Genomic DNA, 26,891 nt, shown 5'->3' with positions numbered 1-26,891 from the left:
GCTATTATATCAGGCACTTTTTAAAAAGGTTATTCTTGGTATTGGTTATGCAGGCACAGTTTGATTCTCTATGTAGAAGTTTGACAATAGGCTTAAAAAGAATTGCGTCAGTTAGACCTTTCCTAACAAGAGAAGTAACATGTAAACTAATAACATCTTTCATACTATCTAAAATAGATTACTGTAACTCGTTAATCTCGAATGTAAGCAACGATAAAATATCACGCCTTCAAAGTATCCAGAATGCGGCTGCTAAATTGATTCTAAGAAAGAAGAGAACATCCTACTCGTTGCCACTTTTGTATGAGCTGCATTGGTTACCAGTTAAAGTGAGAATCGAATTCAAACTAGCAGTATTGTGCTATAAGTGCCTCAATGATCAAGCACCATTGTATATATTACTGAATTTTTAGAAACTTATAAGCCAACGAAGAGTCTACGTTCTGCACTAGATTCTACAAAATTAATTGTTACAAATAAATATAAATATAAATTTTACGGCGGCAGATCGTTCAGTCACGTCGGACCTTCCATCTGGAACTCTCTCCCTAAAAGAATAAGAGAAGCGCAGTCCTTATCAATATTTAAATCAAAGTTAAAACACCATCTCTTTGTTAAAACACATCTTGATTAATGCATCTTTGTAATTTGACCCCAATATGAATGTTAATTTAGTTTATGTTATTATATCATTATTTTATATTATTTCCGTATTTGACATAGCATGTGGATGTATTATAACATATCTTGTATTAATGACTTTATGTTTAGTTATTACATTGTTGTATAATGATAATATTATGTTGATGTAGTATGTATAATGTTTCATTTGTATAATAATGTCACTGTATTATTGTTTCGCGCATTGAGCATCACCCAGTGATGAAAATGCGCGTTATAAATGTCATATATTATTATTATTATTGGAAACTTGTTAAGGTACTTTTAAGAAATGTTATTTTGGTAATGGAATCATAAACTTATTGATTTGATTTAATATAAATTGTCTCTATAAAAAAAAAACAAAAAAACTAAAAAGAGTTAAAGAAAAAAAAAAGAATTTAAATCTAATGTTGCATATTGTCTGTTTAAAAAAAATGTTATTCTCACCCTTTGCCTAAAAGAGTACTTGATCGCCTACTGGGCAAGAGGTCTCCCATCATCAGCCGCTCTACATTTCCAGGACTCGGAGTAAATGCAGGTCATTGGCTTGGAGACAATCTGTCCACATTTAAGGAAATGTATTTTTCGATTCCAGGTGATTTTTTTTCTTTTTTGGCATTGTGAAAAATATACTTACATTTGTTTCATGATCAATATTCACAATCAAATGCTTTTATCTTTAATACATTCCCTGTGTTCCTGTAAATTTTTGCAATCCCAAAACAAAGGATATCACCCAGTCTCTCTTTACAACTGCCATTGCCTACCTGTTACCCAGCCCCCTTACCTCCTATTTAATGGCCACAGATGACATTACAAACCCATACTGCAAAGTTTAGCCCTCCTCTGTCTGTAATAGAGTGGCGACACACTACTGTAGCAGTAAATCCCCGCTCACTCAATTCTTCGATTCTTCAACCTGTCACAATTTCATTCATGATAAAATTTAATCATGTTTTGTTTGCTTGATTTCTTGAATTTGCCACTTTTTGAGGGTGAAAATTTGTTGTGATTAACCGAAGTTTGTTGCAATTAACCAGTGACTTTTATATAGAATTAATTCTGTTTCTTGAGAAATGTTGTGATCAACCAAAAGTTATGATTATCCGGAGTTGGCTGTGTATATTTATATATATATATATATATATATATAATATATATATATATATATATATATATATATATATATATATAATATATATATATATATATATATATATATATATATAATTTATATATTAAAAATATGTAACGTTTTATCATCTTACTACATCCAAGAATTGTCTGCCATTACCATTTTTTAAAAACCATCTTAAAACCTGTTTTCTTAGAGAAATGTACTATATATATAAATAAATAAGCTCACTCACATATTTTTTGCCGATACAATTGTTTCTATGTCCTCCATTTTGTTGGCTTTTCCTGTAATATAAGGTTGGACAGTGGAAACAATATTTGCTATGATCTGATTAATGTAAGCATCCATAGACAAATACAACCCCAAAGCTTTTTACTCCATCTATTAGAGAATTAGTGTTATCATTTATGATTTGACTTGGTCCTTTTTGCTGCTTGTGGAACATAGGGCGCCACCGTCTGTTTCTTTCCTTGCCTGCCTTCTTGGTAGCCTTCCAAGTGAGATTTGACACTTTTAATTAGTGAACGTTTACACATCTGTTTCAGACGCCAAACCTTTTGTCTCCCTTGGGGGTTCTTATCAAAGGACTGCCTGATGATGTTGCTCCATGTTCTTCTCAATTTGTGACCGACTCAGCTCTATTTACTCCTCCTAATTTGGGTGCTGATGGGTTGACCTTTTCCATAATTTTATGTCAGAAATGTGATCTTGCCATCTTATTGTCATAATCCTGTAGAAGTCTGGATTTTATGAATAAGGGTGTTTGTGACTCACCAGGTTTTCAGATTCCTACTTACTATAAGTTTTGATGACTAAAAAAGCAGAAGTAAGTCAACTGTCCCCTTTATGTTCAGACAAGCTATGATTTGTACTAACAATATTCTTTTTAAAGCAGATTAGATTGATACATCTAACAGAATGTTTGACATGTCATACTATTATCAATTTCTGCTGAGGTTACCGATGGTTAAAATAAATTTTCAGACAATTTTGGAAAAGATGATTTACAGGCCTGTATTATAAAGGAATCTCTCATCGACTGGTGGCCTTGCAAGCTGGTTAGTCCAGTCACCCATTGTTTGTTGTCAAAGTTGTCCATCTGACAGCCTACCAAGACGAAAGAGTTTGAAGTCAGAGTTGTCTTCTCCTAGACTGACCACCTATCAAGGTTAACAAGTTCAGTCTACCCGAGTTTTTAATCAGTTGTCTTCTCTCCTTGGCTATGTTGGTCCACATTACTTTATTCTGTATTATTCTGTGCAATCCTTGGAGAAAGGGCTTTACCTCATCACTGAAACCTGAGGGATGCGCCTCCATGTCATATAATTTTTATAATTTGGATCTATGTGTTGAGCTACCAATGAATAAAGCCTCTGTTTTATCGTCATTAACTTTACGTTTGTTTATATGCAGTTATACATATATCTTAGAGTTAATATCCAAATGTAAAGCATGCTGCATATTTTGGTATCATTTATGTACATGTGATATGCAAGTTTCTTCAACAGAGGCTTAACCAAAGTTGTTGTTTATGAAATGGCATAGCTTGCTAGGGCTTGTAAGAATGATTTTCTTCACATCATCAGTCCGAACTTCAGTAAAAGATAAGGGATCACCATTAAATGATGTTGATTTATTTATGGTAGTGTTATTGTCAAGTTTCTTGTGAATTCTTGATATTTTTTCTGTAAAATAATTCGCAAAACGCTTTGTGTTGAATACAACTGCAATGCTCATGAAATTTCACAATTTTATAAAAGTTTTGACATGCTAAAATTTGGCCAACTTATGCTTACATGTTATTCAATGAAACATGTTAATAAGCTGAACTGTTCCATGAAATATTACCACCATTGTTATATGTGACATGATTTCTGACACTGACAGGTAACAAATGAAAGACGAAGAAAGAAAGAATGGAATGTATTCTCGTTATCAGATGTATATGTGGTGATAGAGTGCTCTTAAGGGATTTAAAGAAATAAGTCAGATTTGAAGTGAGGTCAGTCATTTCGCAGTCAAAATGCATAACTTAATTAGAATGTAATAAATAGTTCTGAGTAATGGACAAAAATATACTGTTGTTGATTAGCAGATGGCATGAAACTGTGTTACTTTATCACAAAAGACTTTATCTGCAGATATTATTCCAGGATAAAAGTTTATTTTCTGTTTTTATTATTTGATACAGTCACTGTATGCTCGGTGGTATTTTATCATGTTTGAAATTTATATTCAATTGTTCAATTGGTATTTTCGGAATGGGGTCTTTTGACCTGTTAAGTTGGGCGGTGAAGTCACTGTTGTTATGCCTTCTATTCCCTCTTTATCTGTGTCCCTTTCCATGTTGTCATGTCTTTGCTCTGATTTGGCATTGTATAGTTTTTTTTCCTGCTCCTGGCATGGATCCTTAGCTGAGAGTTCGGCAGTTAGTTATGGTTCCTTTTTTTTAAAGATGATATTTATTTCCTTGTAAATCATCTCTCTGCTTTGTACTATTTTCGTTTTTAGTTTTGAATCTATACTTTGGAACCATTTGGGTGTATCTTCATAGCAGGATCCTTTGTCTGTGCCTGGATGGGACTTATGTATTGTCAAAATTGGCACATTGATAGATTGCTCATGGAATCTTCTGTTCCCAATATGAACAAGTCCCCTTTATTTTACTTTTACTTTAGTGTTTTAACTTCAGATCTAGAAACTTTCTTTCATTACTTTCCTTTGTACTGGCGCTGAAATGACCCAAAAGTGTTATAACTAAAAAAACCCACAATATTTTCATCATACCAAAAATAATTGCCTATTTGGACAATAAAGATTATTATTATTATTATTATTATTATTATTATTATTATTATTATTATTATTATTATTATTATTATTATTATTATTATTATTATTATTTTATCTTTTATTTAAGCAGTCATGATTTCCTCTTACTTTATTAGGATATAAGTCATCATAAAACACATATTGAATATTGTTTTAAATAAAATGAAATGCACAACTCATTTTTTATGTGCCTCGTTCTCTTTTTCAGGAATTTTAAATTTTAATTTATTTGGATTGCCACAAGTAGGTGCGGATATCTGTGGGTTCAGAGGATCAACAACCAATGAACTTTGTACACGATGGATGCAGTTAGGAGCATTTTATCCATTTATGCGGAATCATGCCAGCTACAACTCCAAAGTGAGAATTATAATAATATTTGTTTGATCTAAATCTCAACATATAATAATTTAAATGGTTAAAATTGTGGGTTTGCATATACAAAGAATATGTTTTTTCTTACATGATCAGCACTTGGTCCCTGTGACCTGGTTTAATTTGAAGTGTTGCCGCTATTTTAAAATGTATTGACATTACAGTGATCACCTGTGATATCTACACATATCTTAATAATGATAAATGACTTCATGTGACCATACCATGGGACATTTAAGTCACAGGAATCAGATGCCATCACATGAAGAGAGCAGAGCCACTGTATTTGTAACCTGAGACAACCATGCTTGAATGCTTGACTTGAATGTTTGAACTTGTGTCATGTGACAAAATGCTACATAGAAATAAAACAAATGTATAGGCTTATATATAGATCTGAACATGTGTGTATGAAAGGTGCCAGACAAAGTAAGAAAGAAAAATACAAGCAAAAAAACATCCCAAAAAATCAGTCCACCTCGACTGGGGATCGAACCTCAAACCTTCTGATTACTGGTCAGACATGCTACTATTACACTACAAAGCCTCCCAATAATTGGGTAAATTTTAATAGCTATAATTATTCACAAGGGTACATGTTTTACACTGTGAACCTTCACTTGCATCTAACAACACATACATTGAACAGGAGATGACAAGTAACTCACTATTTTAAAATCTTGTAACATTTTTCTAAATTTTTTTTTGGTGTAGGTTCCTTGATGTATGGCAATTAAATATATGTCCTCATTATCTTTTCAGATCTGATCTGTTAATATGTGAATATGTGTTCCTTGATGTATGACAATTAAATATATGTCCTCGTTATCTTTTCTGATCGAATCTGTTAATATGCGAATATGTGTTCCTTGATGTATGGCAATTAAATATATGTCCTCATTATCTTTTCAGATCTGATCTGTTAATATGTGAATATATGTTCCTTGATGTATGACAATTAAATATATGTCCTCGTTATCTTTTCTGATCGAATCTGTTAACATGCGAATATGTGTTCCTTGATGTATGACAATTAAATATATGTCCTCATTATCTTTTCAGATCTGATCTGTTATGTGAATATGTGTTCCTTGATCTGATCTGTTAATATGTATTCCTTGATGTATGGCAGTTAAATTTATGTTCTCTTGATTTGTTTGAAATTTGAAAGCCCTACAAAAATGGCTGGACCTCTTACCCTTCAGGAACGTGCCCAGTTAGCGCATGTTATGAAGTTTGGAGATCCGTTGTTCAAGTCTGGAGATGCCAGAGAACCATTAAATTTAAATGAAGACTTTCTCAAGTTGATGCTAAGAATATCAGAAATTGTCATAAAAAACTGATTCCCACAGAATATGTGACTGATAATCAAAGAATTGGTCAATGTTCCACTTCTGGAGACCTGAGCTGTCAAAAGAAATGTTTACCTGTAGTCCAAAAGTAGGGTCTTTTTAAAAATTAAGATAAAAGTTTTTTAAGAATGATAAAAAGTTTTTCAAACAAGACCCCCAAAAACCAACCAACAAACAAACGTGAATGATAACATTTTATAAACTATGATAACAATAATGAAAATACCAATGTTGTTTTGTTTTATTATTATTGTACAATTAACTAAATATTAAAAAGAAATTAATTCAAAGTATCAAAAACTATTTCATAGCTATAACAATAATAAAAATGATGTTTTTTTCAATAATATTAAAAAAAAACAAACAAAAAAAAATAAAATTGTCCACACTAGGATCCGAACCCAGTATCTTAAAGGCTCCATTCGGACACAGAGCCACCTAGTTAATTTCTAAAAGATTATTTTATCTCTAATGCTACATCTACCTTATAGTTTAAATTTCGGTTGGACGTCATGAGCGCTTGTTTTATAATCCTTTTTTTTCTTAACAAAGATGTACAGATATCATATGATAGAAGTTGTACACACTCTGCATCCTTGTTCTAACACAAATCACCAAGACTACTGTACAGCATTGATATTGAATATGCATAAAAACAACCCATTATGATGCACAGATTTTAATTAATGGAGAAATTGCATTATTTTCGGAGAAATAAAGGCACTCATCTATATTAATTACAAATGAACACAGATCGGCATGAATCGGATAGAGAAGCCGTGTGTTTGGGGTGTGTGTCACAAATCCTGCATTTTGATTGGTCGGGTAATCAAGAGAGATTTAAAATTGCGTGATCAAGGAGAATATTATGATCTAGCAGATTTTTTTCAAATTTGAGTGAATGGACGATAGTCAAAAAGTAATAAGACTGCTTATTACATTAAAACATATTGAATCAATACCATGCATCATACCTCATAGCCAAGTAGAATGCTACTTCCCAACATAGTCTCCGCCTCTCTCGATAGCCACATTCCACTTTTTGTAAGGGCATGTTTCCCATCCTCATGAAATTTAGTTGACTGATCTTTGAGCCAATTTTTCACTACTGTCTTGGCTTCTTTATGATCTTCAAAGCGATGTCCCTCATTGTCTCCTTCAGTGGACTAAAAAGATGTAAGCCTTAAAAGTGTCAATTCTGGTGAATAAGGAGGGTGAGACAGCGTTCTCTATCAATTACCTCCCTTTTTTTGACATGTGTGTGTGTGGAAGTACATTTTCATCAAGAAATAGTACTTGTTCCTTCTTCTTCTTCTTGTTCCTTCATTAAGGCCAAAGCTTCAGGCTGAAGATTGTATGGCCGTCTTTTCAGTCACAGTCACAGGGCTTTTAGAGGGAAGCGGGGATGATTTTTTGAAGTCATCAGTCGAAAGGGCTTATATGGAGTTCCAAAGTCGGATGGTGGAGGGGAAGAAAGAGTAAAGATTATGGTTTGTTCTTGAGTGGGGGATTTCAAAATTAAATGCTGAGTTTTTTGTCGTCTTGTTCCGTTTCAAATGGCTAGTTGGAATTTAGAGTTTTCCGTTTTGTGCTTTGTGGAAAACGAGGAGTTTATTGATGGAACTTCTCATGTAGCGGTTTCCATTGGAGATCGTTCATGAGCTGAGTTACGCTCATATCCCGCTCATAGTTTCCACTGACAAATCTGGCCGCCCGACGCTGGACTTTTTCTAGCTCATTGACTTCTTGTGATGTGTGTGGATTCCACACTGAGTTACTATATTCCAGTATGTGCATGACATATGCTTCATAGCATTTCTTTTTCACAGATTGGTGGCAGTGGCGGATTTGTCTGATGAGGAAGGCCATGGTTCTATTTGCCTTAGTAGCTGTGTTGGCCATATGCTTCTTCCACTTCATATTGCTGTCTAGGGTCACACCGAGGTACTTTGCATTCTCCACATAATGTAGGGCTTTGTTATGGATTTCATAGTGGGAGTCGATTATGTTTTTCTTTTTGTGCATCACCCTGAGGACTTGACTCTTTTTGGGGTGGAATTCCATTTTCTATCTTGCCTACCAGCACTGCAATTTATTTAGATCTTGCTTTATTATGACAGTATTGTCCCCATTTTTTATTTCTCTGTACAAGAACAATCTGTGAACAATTTCAACATGGACCCTGGATGTAGTCCTTCTGGCATGTCATGGATGAGAAAGAGGAGTGGCCCGAGAACAGTGGCTTGCAGTAATCCTGCCTCAACTATTTTCATGCTTGACTCTTTACTATCGACAATTACTTTTTGGACTCTTTTACTTAGAAACGATTCCATCCAGCTGGTGGCTTTGTTAGCAATCCCATACTGTTTGATTTTAAGAAGCAGACTTCTGTGATGGACTTTGTCGAAAGCTTTTGAGAAGTCCAATAGGTTTGCATCTGTCAATCCTCGATTTTCCAGTGTTTGCAAAAAGTCAAAGGAGGTTGATAGCAGCTGTGTCTCGCATGATCGGCGAGCTCGAAATCCATGCTGAGTGTCAGTGAGGATATTATTTTCTTCCAGGTGGTCTAGAATTGAGCTACATATTATGTGCTCTAAAATTTTGCAGCTCACAGATTTCAGTTAGATTGGATGATAGTTTCGGATAGCGTTTTGTCTCCTTTCTTGAATTTTGGGACGATGTTAGCCTGCTTCCAATCATTTGGCACAACTCCTTGATCTAGTGAGGATTGGATTATAAGGGATAGTACTGAGGCAATCTCATCTGTACAGTTTTTGAGAAATCGTGCTGGAATTCCATCTGGTCCAGTTGCTTTTTGGGTATTTAAGCCATTGAGTAATTTTGTTACGCCCTTTATGTTCATGTGGTTGTCAGCCATTTTCTGATTCATAATGTCACTTTGTTGTTTAATGTGATAAGGTAGATTGTCGTGTGAATCTCGCAAAAAGGCGGAGCAAAATTGTTTATTGAGGATATTTGGCTTTATTAAAGTGTCGATTGTAAGTTCCATGCTTGTTTTTCAATTCAGCAAAGGTGTTATTTCCACTCTTCGATTTCGCCCTAAGGTATACAAAAAGTTGTTTTTTGTTGTCTCCTTTAATAAGATTTGTCACGTGGTCGATATGTGTTCTCCAACATTCATTTTGTTCTTTCTTTTTCAATTCTAGGAACCTTGAGCATGCTTTATGTGACTTTGTTCTCTTCATCTTTCTGTGCCAGTTTTGCTTCTGTCTAAACAGACGTTTTAATCCACCGTCAATCCAATGTTTACTCCAGTTTGGCGATGTTGCTTTTATAGCAACATTGTTTTCTATGATGTTGAATAAATTTTCTTTGCTTCATCCCATATGTTTCCGGCCGAGTCTGTCGATTTGTGATTTTTCAGAAAACTTTGACAAAAGACATTACAGTCATCTCTAATTATATTCATATCTGCCAATTTCCATAAATGGATTGTGCATTTTGGTGCCTTTTGCTTTGGTATAACGGTGCGGGTGGTGATAACAACTGCTGAGTCATTGTCACCTAGTCCGGGCAATGTTGTGCATTGTTTTACCATGTCTGGCTCAGTGGGCAGGGAGGTACATGCTGTGTCTTCTATCCCCCCATACCCATTTTCCAATTGTTTCCTGTCATTGTCTTGGAATGAGATTACTTACTTTTGTCCTGATCCTTGCCGGTGTTCCTTGGCTGGGAGGGAAACAGTCGAATGTATAGTTATAGTTTTGGGAGATGATATTTTTTTCCTTGTAAATCATCTCTCTGTTATGCATTGTATTATGTTTAGTTTACATATTATATTATATGATTGGTAAACATTTGAGTGTATTCCTCTTAGTTGGGACCTGTGCTTGTGTCTGGATGAGACTGTTAGGTGATCTCAAACTAAGTACTTTGATCGTGTGCTCTTGGAATCTACATCTGTTCCGTATTTGAACCAATTCCCCTTTGTCTTACCTTTTCTTTTGTGCTTTAATTGTAATTCTAGAACTTTTTACTATCCTATTTTCTTCCTTTTTACTGGTGCTGATATGACCTTAATGTTTTGCAAGCGCCGTTAAACCCTTAAAAACAAAAAACAATGTCTGGCTCATTTGTGAGGTAGAGGTCAAGGGTCCCTTACTCTCAGGTTGGCTCGAAGTTAAGTTGTTGAAGACCAACATCATTGAAAGTATCAAGGAGCAATTCATTGAGTCGCTTTGGATACTGGGTGCGTACGGTTTGGTTTCCAGTTCAATCTATATCTGGAAGATTAAAGTCGACCCCGATCAAATTTTGTTTGTTTTTGAATTTGCTTTTGAGTTTATGTATATGATTACAGATATTATTATTTTCCTCGTTTGAACTGTTAGGAGGCCTATACACAACACCTATGACTGCTATGTGTCTGCCAATTTGATAAAACACAGATTCATGGTCTTTTCCTTCTCCAATAAGGGTACTTTTTATTGTGTTTTTGACCAAGATAGTTACACCTCCCCCTTTTATTTTCCTGTCTTTCTTTTATATTTCATACTGGTCATTAAAAAGCAGTTCGGTATTAAGCACTCTTTCATATAGCCATGTTTCAGTTCCTAATATGATGTCAGGTTTAATCGTTTCTAACTCCTCTTGTAAACTCCTCTTTTTCTTATTAAACTTTGGAACTTTATTGTCAACATTTTGAGTTGTTCTGTCGAACTCTTTGTTTATACAGGGTGAGTCAAAAAGTAATTGGACATATCTCCTACTTTTTAATATGACGCCATATTCTCATTGTACTCTTTGTTTTAGTTACGGGTTGTGCTTTGGTGGCCTCACGACTGTCTGGCTGAGTAGTATTTGGGCTCAGTGATAAGTGGTTAGTTTGTCAGTGTCGCTGACGGGTTGTTGTTATTTGTGCCCTCCCCTCTTTCCTATTTTGACATGTGATCTCTTGTATGTTCTTAATTGTTGTAGGAGAGAGACGATGTCAGCGGGTTGGTAGGACTTGTTTACTCCTTTCAATCTCAAGATAAGAAACCTCATTTTCGTGAACTCGACTCAATTTTAGAATGGTCATCAATGGGGAAGCGCTGTGTCACCGAATGTATAAGTTAAGACAATAAGTAATGTTGTGAATACAATTTAAAAATAGGACGATAGGTGTGTAAAAATGTCATTAAAACTTTAAGAGCAATATTACGATATCAATTTCCCATGATATCAAGATTATAAGTTAGATGTTTCATGTATAAAGCACATCACAGAAAACAGCGTAAAATCTCGAAACTCTCCATATATGAATAATAATCCAAATCGAATTAAAATTCACATGAATTTAAGAATAACTTGAAAGAATCACAGAGCTTGTGAAATGCGGCTTGTCAGCACTGAATACATAACATCTATGTTATTATATATACAGTGGAATCCTGTAACGAGATGTATGGGATTGGTGCGAAAAATCCGTTATAGCAGGATTCTCGTTATAAGAGATCCTGTAATAAACTCAAGGGAAATAATTACGCTGGCCTACTCTGGGTATTGGGTTATAATTGTTATTTTTATTATCTCCCCTGATAGTGATATAGGTGAACATGACCATTGGGCATTAATAATAGTTGATCAATTCAGAATCTGTTTTTTTTTGTTGTTGCTGGGTTTTTTTTTTGGGGGGGGGGGGTATGTTTTTTTTTTTTTTTATTGGGTTTTCTTTTTCTTTTTTTTACATTATGGGAGGGGGTTGTTCCAGTTTTATTTATCCCATCTAACAAAATACAAATTCAAACACACACCCAACACTCCAGGCAGACAATTAAAAAAATAACATGAAATTTTAAAATATTCTAACATTGCAGATGAATTACATTAAGTCACCACTTTCGTCCACTCATTCAAATCTCGAGATCTTAGGCAAATTCATGATACATAGTATGGGTAATATAGGTTATCATATTTAAAAAACACTTGTTCTTATAACATGGGTTTTGGTTTGAAAAAAGAGTCAATTGTTGACTATTTCTTTGTTCTGGTGGCAACGTCATTGATGAAATTGTCTAGGACGTTGATGTTCCCTAGCACTGATGTGCCGTTTTCTTGCTGCATGCAAAACTGGCGAACCACTTCAAATACCTGCAGTGCTGCTTTGGACGGAATGATGGTGACTTCTTCTGTTGTGTCTTCCTCTTCTATTATTTCTGAACTCTCCCCAGTTACACATTGTGCTATGTCAGAAGTTGACAACTCCTCTATTGGAGTAAAACTCTCATTCACTGACAGATATTCATTGGCCGTCATACTCAGAGGCATTATGTCTCTCAGTGTCAAAAAGGTTGTCGATGTCGGTGCGATTGTTGATTGATACAATATCGTGTGCGGCATCTGATACTGACGGATACTGTCCAAATCAACCGTTGGAGACAAGAGTAGTTGAGGTGATTTTGAATCCAGCGTGGCAAAAGCATTTTGCAATGGTCTCCATCTTAACATCGTTCCATGCAGAAGCAGAGGTGCATTGCATCCAACACGCTCATTTTTAAGTAGCTGTCGGCGCTCCCATCCTTGTCCATGTGGCAATAAGTCGTTTTAGTACCCTCTTTCTGTAGAGTACTTTAAACGATTGGATAATCCCCTGGTCACAGGGTTGTAGTACACTTGTGGTGTTTGGCGGCAGGAAAAACAGTTGGATGGCCTTCAAATCAGTGATATTATGTGGGTGTGCAGAGCAGTTGTCCACAATAAGTGCGACACTTCTTCCTTGCAGAACGAACTTTCTATCTAGCTTCCGCACCCATTGCTCGAAGATCGTACTTGTCATCCATGCCTTTCTATTGAATTTATACTCTGTTGGAAGAGCTTTGATGTTTTTGAAACACTGCGGCTTCTCGAACCTCCCTATTGTGAGGAGTGGCAACTTCTCCGTCCCATTCATGTTGGCAGCAACTAACAGTGTGATCCTCCTCTCCTTTGTAATCTTGTTGCTGCTGCACACCTCTCCCTGTCTCGCAAGCATGCGGTTTGGCAGGCACTTGTAGAGCAGCCCGGACTGGTATTTCCTCAGGATTTCTTGCAGCTGACCTTTCCTCCAACTGTCAATTGTTTCGGTCGAAACTGAAGCTGATTAGCCGCAAACGACTTTCATTGAATTGGCGTGTCTGGCCTTGAAGCGATTCAACCAACCAATGCTCATGTCGAAGTTCTGGTGTCCTAGGGTTTTTGCAAGTTCATTGCCTTTTTCCGTTAAGATGGGGCCTGAAATCGGGACACTGAGGCTCCTAGCCTGGTTGAACAATAGAAACAAGCTGCGGTCAACGTCTTCAAAATCAGATTTTCTTATTTTCTTCCTTTCTTGCTGGAATCGTCCACTGGTATACGCCGTCATGATGGTTTCTCTATTTTTCAATATGGTGTGTAAGGCTCTTGAAGTGATGTCATGCGACCAACAAATTTCTGCTTTTGTTCGGATCTTTTTATCGACCTCTTCAATCAACATAGCTTTGGTCTCAAGAGTTAAACATTTATGTTTCTTGATAAATAATTTAGTGTTAGAGGCCATTATAAAAATGTATTGAACAAGGATATGTCTTGACTGGTACTGATGATAATTCAATTAAAACTGACTAGTGCTAGCGATGTTGACTGCTCGGCGTTGGCAATAAGAAAGAAAGGGACTCGCAAATTGCGTTCTCCCCTACCCAAGGTATAGTATAACACCACCTTGTCGCCCCCATCCCATTATGTCGTGAGTTTATTCCGCTCGCTTGCACATCTCATGCCCTCCACTTGCATTCATTCAATCCATTGTAAGGTTGCAGTCCCCCCCACCCACCTCCAACTCATCCCCCATCGTAATCAAAGAAGTGAGAGCCATTGTACTGGTGTAAGTGATTACATCTAGTCATCTTGCCTAACAGCTCTTGTACGCGATGCCTAACAGCAAACACTGCTAGCTTGTTTTATGCGATGCGCCCACCTCTACCCCTCCAACTCCCCCTCCCCTCCTAACTCATTCCACTCAGTCTTTGTGTTTGTTTGCCCACTGATGATATCCCATTCGCTATACACACCATCAACGCATTATGTCATTTCGCAGCCGACCAGGTTTTATTTGCTTTTGTGCTGTACACAGCAGCAGCAGTCAGCAGCACTATTCCGTTATAACCGAGTCGCGTATTTGTCCGATTGCGTTATAGCGATACTTTTTTACAAAGATAAAGAAGAGAAAAGAATGGGGTTTTAGAAAGATGCTGTTACAACAGATTTCTCGTTATTCCAGGACTCGTTATAAATGGACTCCATTGTATTATATTAGTACAGACTGTTTTAGTGCGATAAGCTTGTGGTGCTAAAAATTGTCATACCTACTATTCATATAACTAAAGAAATCAGAAAACTACTGGCATGGGCACCAAGGAGAATTTTCTTCCACCTCCAAATCTGCTCTAACTCAACGAATTTTTGCTTTCAGGTTTATTTGTACCTGCTATCTCATCAAGAGAAGTTCTTCTATCAGAACTAATCAATGCTTCTGCTTTATTTGATTCACTGAGTTGTCACTGCTTGGACGGCAGCCATCAAGATATTTGTAAGATAAAGACATGGTTGAGGGGGTTTCAGATTTGGTGTTGGACTGCATCTCATTTTCTTCTAAATGGCGAGATACAAGTTCAACCCAATTAAAAACACTGCCTCTTCAAAATGCCTGAGTTTTATAAACTGTCCCAAAGCGTTTAAAATTGTTACTCAATGTTTCTTCTTCGAAGACAAGAAATTCAATGACAGCTTCCTGTCGCTGACCTATATTAGTGGGGGCAGCCATTTTGAACTGCCATAACTTTATCAAAATTTGACAGAATTAAAATTTTCAACTTTTATTTTAAAGAGTTCATGAGTAAGTTCAATTAGCCAAATATGACGTCACATGAAAAAGAAATGAACTCAGTGGGAGATTTGTCCAATTACTGTTTGACTCACCCTTTATAAACATAAACCATGAAATAATTGTGCTCAACTTTTTGGTAAAAAGAGCTATTCATAAAATACTCTAACTGTAATTTTATCCAACTTCTACAATATTGAAGATAGCAAATGCTTGAAACAATTTGTGGAAGTTGGATAAAACTATACTTAGATTATTTTATATATATAATTTTGAGAATATTGAGACGATTATTTTCCTATCACACCCTAAGGACTCTATTCACATACTGTTGCCATACTTTCATTGCATTTGTACTCCATCTACCAAGGGAACACAGTGAGCAATTCTCACTACATTTTGTTTTTTTTAGTTTTCATTGTTCTGTTTATTATTTTTCTGGTGAAGGTTTTGCACCCAAAATTTCCATTGTTTGTACGTCTCCATCTGAAGCCTTTCCATTTTCACCTTTTTGTTAGTATTTTTATGACTCTAGGCAGCCCTCCATTTATGCATGAAATATTATAATTTCCATTGTATGATCTTTAACTTTTTGCTATGACATAAAATCTATTCCTAATCATTTTCTATTTTTGTAGGATCAAGATCCAGGGATTTTCCCATCTCCCTATAAAGACTACATGCGATCAGCCTTACAATTACGTTACTCTCTACTTGCTGTTCTATACACAGCTTTTTATGAGGCACATGTCAGTGGCTTACCCATTGTCAGGCCACTCATGTTCTAGTAAGTTGTATCTTTTTATCTTGTTCACTATGTTTATCTTTTTAACTTTTTGTCTTTCACCCACTTTAATAGACCTGTAAATTCTCAATCAATTAACTGAAGTCAGTCAATTCGTCAAATTCAAATATTTTTAAAAAGGAAAGAAAGAAATGAAGAAAGAAAGAATTCATGAATTGTAGTCGAATGACCGTAAAGTAATTAGGAATGTTCTACAGCGATACGCATAGCTCATGGGCCGTTTATATTAACGATGGAGATATTGCCAAAGCTAAACGACGCTTTTTAGAATTGCTGTGTCTGAACACATCCCAGTGTATGTTCACACAGCCTTCGTGAAATTATTTTATCACTTTCCAAACCTGTAATGATCCCAATGATAGCCAATTTTAACTGAGCTGCTGAGCGATAATTTCACTGTTTCGTCTAAGCCAAAATTGACCACATTTACCTGGGCTAATTGACTCAGCACTTGCTGTATGCATCACAAGGTGTGAAACGTGATCGCAGTCCACCCAATGACATGTTTGTTTATATTGTCTGACCACTCAATTACAATTCTCTACCTGTGCATTGTTTTACTCTACTGGGCCGTGAACAATAAGAAAGGATTACAGAGAGGACTAGCGTCTTATCTTTTGATTGATCTATACAGTCAGTGTCCACATTGATATGCTCAAAAGGTGACTGATCTGGCATCAACTCAAGGCACGTCTTTCTTCCCATCAGAAGGCTGGTTCTCGAGATGGAAAGATGGACAGAATGTCGTGTTTAACAAAGAAGATGAGGAAAACACAATGCTGATGTCTCTTCTGCCAGCCAATGGAGTGATGAAGTTTTGAAACAACCTCTTCAGCAGTGAGACTCTAATGACATTTACAATGCAGACGAGACGGGGCTTTACTACAATCAACGCTTCATGATTACTGTTCTTACAAACAATAATGTCACATTTTGTTGTTGATGAAACATGAATAAGAAAAGAAATTTTAAATATCAAACAAACAAAACAAAAAAAAAAAAGCCAAAAACAACAACAACAACAAATAATAATAAAATAAAAAGAAACCAAAAAACCCCTCCTAATAAGTCTAATGCCTTATAGATAACTGTTAGACCTGTAAATTCTCAGTCAATTAACTGAAATCAGTCAATTTGTCAAATTCAAATATTTTTTAAAAAAAGGAAAGAAAGAAAGAATTCACAAATCGTAGTCGAATGACCGTAAAGTAATTAGGAGTGTTCCATAACGCTACGCATAGCTCATAGGAGCCATGTATATTAACGATGGATTTATTGCCAAGGCTAAGCGGCGCTTTTTAGAATTGGCGTGACTAATCACATCCCAGTGTAATTTCACACATCCTTCGTTAAATTATTTTTTCACTTTCCAACCTGTTGTGATCCCAACGGTAGCCAATTTTAACTGAGCCGCCGAGCGATAAATTTCACTGTTTCATCTAAGCCAAAATTGACCACATTTACAAGCTGGGTTTTAAAAGTATAAAAAAGTAAAATGCGAATGCCGGAAGTAACATCTCTAGTAGATCGAAAGTTAGATTAGGATAGATTTCTACAAGCACATTTCGATTGCCTCATGTTGTAAACAAACTGGTTGACCGTTTCTTCACTGATTGGGTACCTGATTATAAGAAAAATGGTAAGTAGTCTAATTAATTACCGTGCAAATCAGGATGTTTTCTGCCATTGTTTTGCTCAAGCCCAAGCGAGCTTGCTGTTTTGTGGTGATTTACCTTCATTTCAATTCTTTGAATTTTTCCGCTACGCCTGCCGAAGTTTCTTCATTGTGATGATAATTCACTTCTACTTAATAATTCAGTGTATTGGCCAGAAGTCATATTTATTTAAGTTTTTTTTTCTGTCATTAACTGATTGAAAATCAAGTTTGCTCATTGCTACATTATTCTAATATTCTCACAATGCCTGAGCCGTTCGTGGATTGCATTTCAGACTTGTTGAGCATCGATAAAGATGTGAGGAATAAATTCAATTGGTCATGGCTAGAAGTTAAAGATGATAATGGTGATTATTTTTCTGACTATGTCAGAAAAATTCCAGAGGCAGAAATATGACTTTGATGAAGTCATCTTTACCTATATGAATGACATGCTTATTTAGCATTCCTTCTACATCAAATTATGGCAGTCATACTTCCAGTAAATAACACCCACTATTTTAATGTATTGTATTTATCACTCTCCTCTCCAATGATGCCCTTATTTAAAAAAAAAAATAATTGAATCTTCAGTTTGTCGAAGAGTTTCAGTCAATTTTTGTAGAGCTCATTTACAGGTCTAAATAACTGTCCCAAGCCCGTAGAAAACTCTGGGGAAGATCCTACGTGAATGGCACATGGAAGCGGTGCTTAGATACTTTTTTTTGGCTTCTCCGCTTAATCGCACACTCCGCTTAATCGACACACTAACCTGAACTCCTGAAGGTGTGCGACTAATCGGAGTTTACTGTAGTAGCCATTACAGAAATGAGGCTGACAAGGAAGTCTTTTAAATTCAGGCACTTAGAGCAACAGAGGAAAGAAGGAAGACAGTTGCAAAATACAGGTGAAATACAAGAGATATTTACAAATATAAATATGGTTTAAGGGCTGAAAAAAGGACTGGTGATCGCTTAAATGCCTAGGGGTCAGGGAGCAGAAAAAACAGGCATTTAGGCGAAGCAGGCAATGAGAAGAAATTGGTCAATGGAGCTAAAAATAATGAACTTGATAAGAGTATTACCATCGTAGGTAATCAGTGATCTCCCATGCACAGCCGTATATTTCATTAAAAATCTTTCACTTTAGTTTCTCTCCACTCACACCCAACAGTTAATTTATGCAAACAATCCACTGTCAACGACAGGGGGACTTACCATGTGGTTATGTCATAACATATGACCAGAATGTGAGGAATGGTCATAAATTATCCCTGCAGGTAGAATCACCGCTTGGGTTTCATTGTCAGCCAGGAAATAGGACAATTTTCATAAAATCATTATTTTTACACTGCAATTGTTGACCGTACACTTCTTCTATTTTTTCTATTTTATATGGATAGAACGACTGTGGTTTCACCTTTAAGACACAATTGTTTTCATTGATATCAAGAAATTTCGAGTGAAGTTTATTCTTCCTTGAACAATCTATATTTTTCTTTTAAAAAATCAACATGAAAAATATTTCAAATTAATAAAATATTTCAAATTTATATTAAATGAGTTTTGTTACCCTAATCCATAGTGGGGAATATAAGAGTAATAATCTAGCTTTAATATAGTGTATATTTGCAAAAAAAAAATTAGTGAAAGGTTTTTGCACAGTTGATAAGTAAATACATCCTGTATATTTCCTTGTTGGCTAACAAGATAAGTATTCAGATTAACTTCATCTAGAGACTAAATTCTAATGGTGTTTACTGTAAGAACATGAACATGATTATGACGTTGTTATTTAATCGTGATGATGATGATGGGGGACATAGGGACAACATATTTCACTTTGTAATATATATATATATATATATATATATATATATATATTATATATATATATATATATATATATATATATATATATATATATTGTAGAAGTTGATTATGATTATACTTGAAATATTTTATACATATTAAATATCTCCTCTTATAAAAAAGTTGAGCACTATTATTTCATGGTTTTTGTTTTTATAATATATATATATATATATATATATATATATATATATATATATATATATATATATATATATATATATATATATATATACCTTGCCGCCATAAATCCTAACTTTATATTTAGATATTTTTATGCATGCCATGTCTGTAAACATTTCCAGTTTTTGAATAAATAAAGCATATTATTATTATCATGAAGACAAAATTATTGAGGATACATGTCAAATCAAGGCAATTAATACTGTAGAGGAAATCGAGAGAGTAGAAGTTTTTGAATACCTGGGTGCAAAAGTCCTAATCAAGAAGGAGCTGTTAAGGTCATCAAGAAAAGGCATTCAACTAATTGCTCAAAATTTGAAATAGTGGAGAAATTAAAAAAACAAAAAACAAAAAACAAACAAACAAAAACAACAAAAATTAGATACGCTTTTCAAAATAAATGTGCTCTTAGTACTGTTATATGGGTCTGGTACTTGAAAAATGACATGAGGGGATGAGAGGAAACTGGAGGCATAAAGTTTTGTGACATCTTTTAGAAATAAGATGGCCAATGAAAGTGTCAAATGAGGGAGGCCTTTATTGCTAAGTCAACAGGACAGCCTAGAGAAGATATGTTCATGGCCCCATTCCCCACGAGGAGAGTCAAAGTAAAAATCTTAGAGTCGAGCATGACAAGAATAGCAGGAATAATTTCTCAAAGTGATGAAAATATCTGGACACAGTAGATACTTTTTTCCACATTTTTTGATACTTGAAGACACTTCGAGAGGCTATTCCAGCAATTCATTTGGTCCCTGTTTTTTTTTTGGGATTATTTTCCTTTATTCAAGCCATAGTAACTCATGGAAACTTTTTCAAAATAAGGTAGTATTGAACGTTTTTATTTAGAATGTTACACAAATGACCTTTGACACAGCCTCATTTAAAGATATAATAATTGTGTATTTGCTTTGTTTTTCAGTTACAAAGGTACAGAGGCAATAGATACACAGTTTTTATGGGGAGATCAGCTTCTAGTATCTCCTGTTCTCACTCAGGTGATTATACAAATCAGCATATAATTAGACCAGCCAATAAAAATTTTTTTTTTTTAATTTATATAGCGCAATAGCCACTAAAATGTGCTGAAAGTGCTTTACAAGGGGTCCCTGGTCAACAGCAACATTTAACATGTAGGACAGGAAGTGCCGCCTGTTAGACAATATTACAATTTTTCGGACAAAGACAACGCTGTTAATGGCCAGGTACTCATTTTACACCTGAGTACGGTGAAAGAATGTGAGTAAAGAGCCTTTTCCAAGGACTCAACTTTGCGAGGCTTGAACCCAGGACCTTCCGATCCGAAAGCGAGGGTCATACCTCTAGACCACATAGCCGCAATAGACCAAACCCTCCACTTCTTTCGCTCTAAATTCTAATTGTCATCATGAAAAATAGTGTCGCAAGAGTCATTGTCATTGGAAGGTGATAGATTGCAACTATTTTCAAAAATTGAGATTCTCCAAAATTTGATTTCAAACTTGGGTTTTGATGTAAAAAACTTATTCGAGTCAATTTTATGCCCAAACAGATTTCAGCAGCAAATAAATAAGATATAAGATGTCCTTAATTGATCTGGTCGTATATCAAAAGTAAAAAAGGAGACAAAGTGGAATTGATACACTCAAAGACAATAATGGAACATTTCAATCCGATCCAAAAATTAAGACAAATATATCGAATGACCAGTTTGCTTCAGTTTTCTCCGATCCAACAATCACAAAGAATTATACATGACCAAGACAATTTAGACATACCTTTAATGGAGGACATCAAAATGTCACAAGCGAGGGGTCACAAAGCTTCTAAATGCAATTAAAGAACACAAAGCAATTGGTCCTGATGATATACCTAGACCTGTAAATTCTCAGTCAATTAACTGAAATCAGTCAATTTGTCAAATTCAAATATTTAAAAAAAGGAAAGAAAGAAAGAAAGAAATTTAAAAAAAAAGAATTCACAAATCGTAGTCGAATGACCGTAAAGTAATTAGGAGTGTTCCACAGCGCTACTCGCAGCTCATGGGGACCATTTATATTAACTATGTATATATTGCCAAGACTAAGCGACGCTTTTTATAAAAGGCGTGTCTGAACACATCCCTGGGTATTTTCACACATCCTTCGTTAAATTATTTTTTCACTTTCCAAACCTGTCGTGATCCCAACTGTAGCCAATTTTAACTGAGCCACCGAGCGATAAATTTCACTGTTTCATCTAAGCCAAAATTGACCACATTTACCTGGCGAGTCTCAAAAGTATGATAAAGTAAATTGCGAATGTTATGTAGACACCTTCAAATCGAAAGTTAGGATAGATTGCTAAAAGCACATTTCGATTGCCTCACGTTGTAAACAAACTGGTTGACCGTTTCTTCACTGATTGGGTATGATCAGGTATGATTATAAGGAACAATTGTAAGTAGCCTAATTAATTCCCGTTCAAATCAGGACATTTTCTGCCATTGTTTTGCTCAAGCCCAAGTGAGCTTGCTGTTTTGTGGCGATTTTCCTTCATTTCGATTCTTTGAATTTTTCCGCTACCTACGCCTGCCGAAGTTTCTTCTTGATAATTCACTTCTACTTAATAAATAATTCAGTGTATTGGCCAGAAGTCATATTTATTTAAGTTTTTTTTTCTGTCATTTACTGATTGAAAATCAAGTTTGCTCATTGCTACATTATTCTAATGTTCTCACAATGGCTTAGCTGTTCGTGGATCGCAATTCAGACTTGTCGAGCATTGATAAAGATGTGAGGAATAAATTCAGTTGGTCATGGCTAGAAGTTAAAGATGATAATGGTGATTATTTTTCTGACTATGTCAAAAAAATTCCAGAGGCAGGAATATGATTTTGATGAAGTCATCTTTACCTATATGAATGACATGCTTATTTAGCATTCCTTCTACATCAAATTATGGCAGTCATACTTCCTGTAAGAAATAACACCCACTATTTTAATGTATTGTATTTATCACTCTCCTCTCCAATGATGCCCTTATTTTTTAAAAAATAATTGAATCTTCAGTTTGTCGAAGAGTTTCAGTCAATTTTTATAGAGCTCATTTACAGGTCTATATACCAGGATAATTAATGAATTAACTGCTCAGACGAACTAACACCTATATTGACACACATTTCCCAGAGTTCACATAGCTAAGTTAAAGTACCTGATTGGAAAAATGAAAAAATAACACTGATTTACAAAATCTACTCATCGTGTGATGATGATGCTGATTATAATATTGATGATGATGATGATGATGTATTTAAAAGACAGAAAACTGTATTTTTGTAGAACATAAATTCAGAACTTGATGTACAAATTGTTTGCTTTTTATGTTTTGTCTCAAAGGGTGCAATGTCTCTGCAAGCCTTTTTGCCTGATGATGTCTGGTATGATTTCTTTAATGGAACGCGCTTGCAGAATGTGGGCAAAGTTGTGACTCTAGATGCTCCCTTGGACCGCATCAATGTCCACATCAGAGGTGGCTCCATCCTTCCTCTTCTCCCATCCACTCAGAGGACTTACTTTTCGTAAGACTTACTTTATGCTTTTGTGATAGCAGATTTGGAATGAAAAGAATAAGAAATTTAATTTGTTTGTCTTAGATGTATTTGTTTTATAATTTTGTATAATTTCAAAGTTACTTTTTTCATTTATTTATTACTGTTAATTTTGTTTGTATTATCAAAACAAATTCAATCCCAATGAGAGATGTTTATAGATGTTAAAACAACAGCCATTTCTTAAAGATGGGGACAATGTGGCTCAGCATTACAGTTACAGTTCGAATACTTGCTGCGCTGTGTAGCCTTGAGCAAGTCACCTTGCCTTAACTCATTTGTGGTACTACACTGTCGCTGATGCCTGGGTTATTCCAATCTTCTCTTGGAGTAGACCCTAAAGATAAATTTTCCATTTGGGATGAATAAAGGGAATTTTATTTTATTTATTTTTTATAGTCAAAGTACAAGCCTTGGTCAAAGAGTGATGGGACAAATCTCCAATTGAGTTCATTTCTTCTTCCTGTTACGTCATATTTGACTTAATTGAACTTACGCATGTACTCTTTAAACCAAAAGTTGAAAATGTTAATTCCATCAAATTTGGAGTGTTATGGCAGTTAAAAATTTCTACCCCCATGGATGTCCATCAGTGATAGAGAGCTTTCATTGAATTTTGAAGAAAGAACCTCGAGTAACATTTTCAAAAGCCATGGGAAGGTTTATAAAACTCAGGCATTGGTAGAGGCAGTGCTCTTAGGTGGGTTGAACCCGAATCTCACCATTTAGAAGAAAATGGGATGAAATCCAACACTTCATCTGACACCCCCTCAACCATGTCTTTATCTGACAACCTTGTTTTGGTCGTCGTCCAAGCAGTGTCAACTCAGTGAATCAAATAAAGACAGAAAAGCATTGATCAGATCTGAAGAACATTTCTTGATGAGTTAGCAGGAGACCTTGAAATCAGCCATGGAAGTGCCCATCAACTCTTCAAATCCTAGGGCACCCAGGCAGTTGATCAAGACTGGGTGAAAAATTGGTTCTGTCCACTCAGTTTTAGGAGGACAGGATACATGCTTTTACAAAAAGGTGGACTTTGGCTATCGAGAGGCAGAGATTGTTGAAAAGTAGAATTGTACTCGGCTAATGCCAAGCTTTAATTTGAAGTATGATGCATGGTATTGATTTAATTGGTTTTAAAATAATAAGCAAAGTCTTGGCTCGTACTTGCTGTCAATTTATTCTGTTGAAAATATTAAGGTGGCATAAAAGTACAATGGAGGTTGATGCTCTAGTATTCATTATAAAATATCATACTAAATCCCTGCTATGAAAGGCCAACTTCAGCTGTTGAACAGATTTTTTAAGGATTTAATCTAAGATAAATTTTTTATTTTATATCCTGCTTTCTGCATGGTGTAAAATAGATATTTTTTGGTGGTGTTAAACTCTATCATACCCTACTGGTCACATGTGCTGGATATTAAAACCATTACACATCAGTGAATAGTTTTTTTTCAAATCCCCTGATAACCTGCACACATCAGTGAATAGTCAATCTGTTATAAACCTCCAATCCATACTGTTATAGCTTCAACATTGAAGCTAAACACTACATTTAAGCACCAAGAGCTCATATTCATTGAGATGTTATTTAAATGTACATTATTATTATTATTATTATTATTATTATTATTATTATTATTATTATTATTATTATTATTATTATTATTATTATTATTATATTATTATTATTATTATTATTATTATTATTATTATTATTATTATTATTATTATTATCATTACTATTATTATTATTATTATTATTATTATTATTATTATTATTATATTATTATTATTATTATTGTTCGAATTTTTAATGCGCAACTGTGATTTAAATTAAATACTATCTTTTAAATATACTCACACAAGTTCGGACTAAAGACCAGAGGTATGGCCCATATTAATATATAAAGTGTTGCCATTTGTTCTTGGTTGTATATTTTTACATTTGTGTACATTTGCATATATATATATATATATATATATATATATATTATATATATATATATATATATAATATATATATATATATATATGTATACATTGTCGCCATAGATTCTCAACTTTGTGTTTATACATTTTTATACATGCCACGTCTGAAAACGAATTTCCATTTTTTTGGATGAATTAATTATTATTATTATTATTATTATTATTATTATTATTATTATTATTATTATTATTATTATTATTATTATTATTACTGTGGTTCAGGTTATGAATCTGTAATTCAATAGTTCTGTGACTAAAATGTTTTCTAATTGGCAAGTACATTTTTCATGTGCTACGTAATAGACGAAATGACAGGAAATAACCAGAAACGACTGGAAATGAGAAGAAACGAAGAAACCGACCAAAGTTATGTGAAATTGGTAGCAGTGGGGAGAGACCAGGGACTCAGGGAACTCGGTGGGGTTCCCAACCTCCCATAGTGGGCAGGGAGGCACTTACTGTGTCTTCTATCTCCTTATATCTGTTTTCCAACATGCTCTCTGTCTTTGTCTTGGAATGAGATTACTTGGTTTTGTCCTGGCCCTGGCCGGAGTCCTAGATGGGAGGGAAACAGTCAAATGCATAGTTATTGTTTTGGGAGATGATATTTTTTTCCTTGTAAATCATCTCTCTTTTGTATTATTATATGTTTTATTATGAATGTATAATGTAAGAGTGTATTCTTCTTTGTTGGATCTTGTGCTTGTGTCCGGATGAGACTTATAGGTGATCTTTAACTAAGTACATCGGTGGTATGCTATTTGAATCTACATCTGATCCTTATTTGTTCCCAGTTTCCCTTTGTCTTACTTTCTCTTGGGTGCTGTTATTGTAATTCTAGAACTTTTTACTATCCCATTTTCTTCCTTTTTACTGGCGCTGATATAACCTTAATGTGTTGCAAGCACTGTAAAACCCTTGAAAACAAAAACAAACGACTCAGGGAAGTGTACACCAGTGGGGAGTGAACCTGGGACTATGGGAAGAGGATATCAGAAGGAAATGAACCATAGACTATGGGATACAGATACCAATGGGAATTGAAGCCGGACTATGGGAGGGGGCACCAGAGGAGAATGAACCTGGGACAAGAGGTACCTACGAGAGGCAGATACCAGTGGAGAGTAAAGCCGGGAATATGGTAGGTAGACACCAATGGTGAGTGAGCCCAGACTGGTACTTCATTTTTCCTAAAGCTACCAAAACCGTCCGAAGTAATCGGAAGTGGGCAGTAGTGAGGAGTGAACCTGGACACTAGTGGGGAGTGGACCTGGGACTATGGGAAGAGGATATCAGACAGAAATGAACCTTGGACTATGGGAGATGGATACCAATGGGAGGTGGGCACCATGGGGGCAGCGTGGCTCAGCGGTACAGTCTTTGCTTGGTACCACTGTGCTGTGTGGCCTTGATCAAGTCACCTTGCCCTAGCTCAATTTGTGACGCTGCACTGCAGCTGATGCCTGGGTTATTCCAGTCTTCCCTTGGAATAGACCCTAGAGACAAATTTCCCTTGTGGGATGAATGAAGGGAATTTTATTTATTTATTTAATTTATTCAGAGGAGAATGATCCTGAAACTATAGGAGGTGGGCACCAATGGGGAATGAACCT

The 26,891-nt window shown here is 35.2% G+C and overlaps 1 protein-coding gene across 11 annotated transcripts in view; it reads left to right on the top strand.

Annotated features, from left to right (window-relative positions):
* LOC144972622 (lysosomal alpha-glucosidase-like) overlaps positions 1–26,891 on the top strand; it is a 117,924-nt gene that overhangs the window by 64,968 nt on the left and 26,065 nt on the right. For all 11 annotated transcript variants that reach the window (XR_013645384.1, XM_078914061.1, XM_078914065.1 and 8 more), the window contains exons 12-16: positions 1,125–1,258; positions 4,842–4,993; positions 15,838–15,986; positions 20,635–20,710; positions 23,069–23,250. Coding sequence is in view for 10 of the 11 variants with exons in the window: in XM_078914061.1 (XP_078770187.1) it covers positions 1,125–1,258; positions 4,842–4,993; positions 15,838–15,986; positions 20,635–20,710; positions 23,069–23,250 (693 nt within the window). In the remaining variant the exon portion in view is untranslated. The remainder of the gene's footprint in view (positions 1–1,124; positions 1,259–4,841; positions 4,994–15,837; positions 15,987–20,634; positions 20,711–23,068; positions 23,251–26,891) is intronic.

This window comes from Berghia stephanieae, chromosome 5, assembly GCF_034508935.2.
Source record: "Berghia stephanieae isolate SIO BIC M18660-M18661 chromosome 5, UCSD_Bste_1.3, whole genome shotgun sequence".
In the NCBI taxonomy this organism is placed as follows: domain Eukaryota; kingdom Metazoa; phylum Mollusca; class Gastropoda; order Nudibranchia; family Aeolidiidae; genus Berghia; species Berghia stephanieae.
The sequence above is the reverse complement of the archived record's forward strand: the minus strand, read 5'-3'. Positions and strand labels throughout refer to the sequence as shown.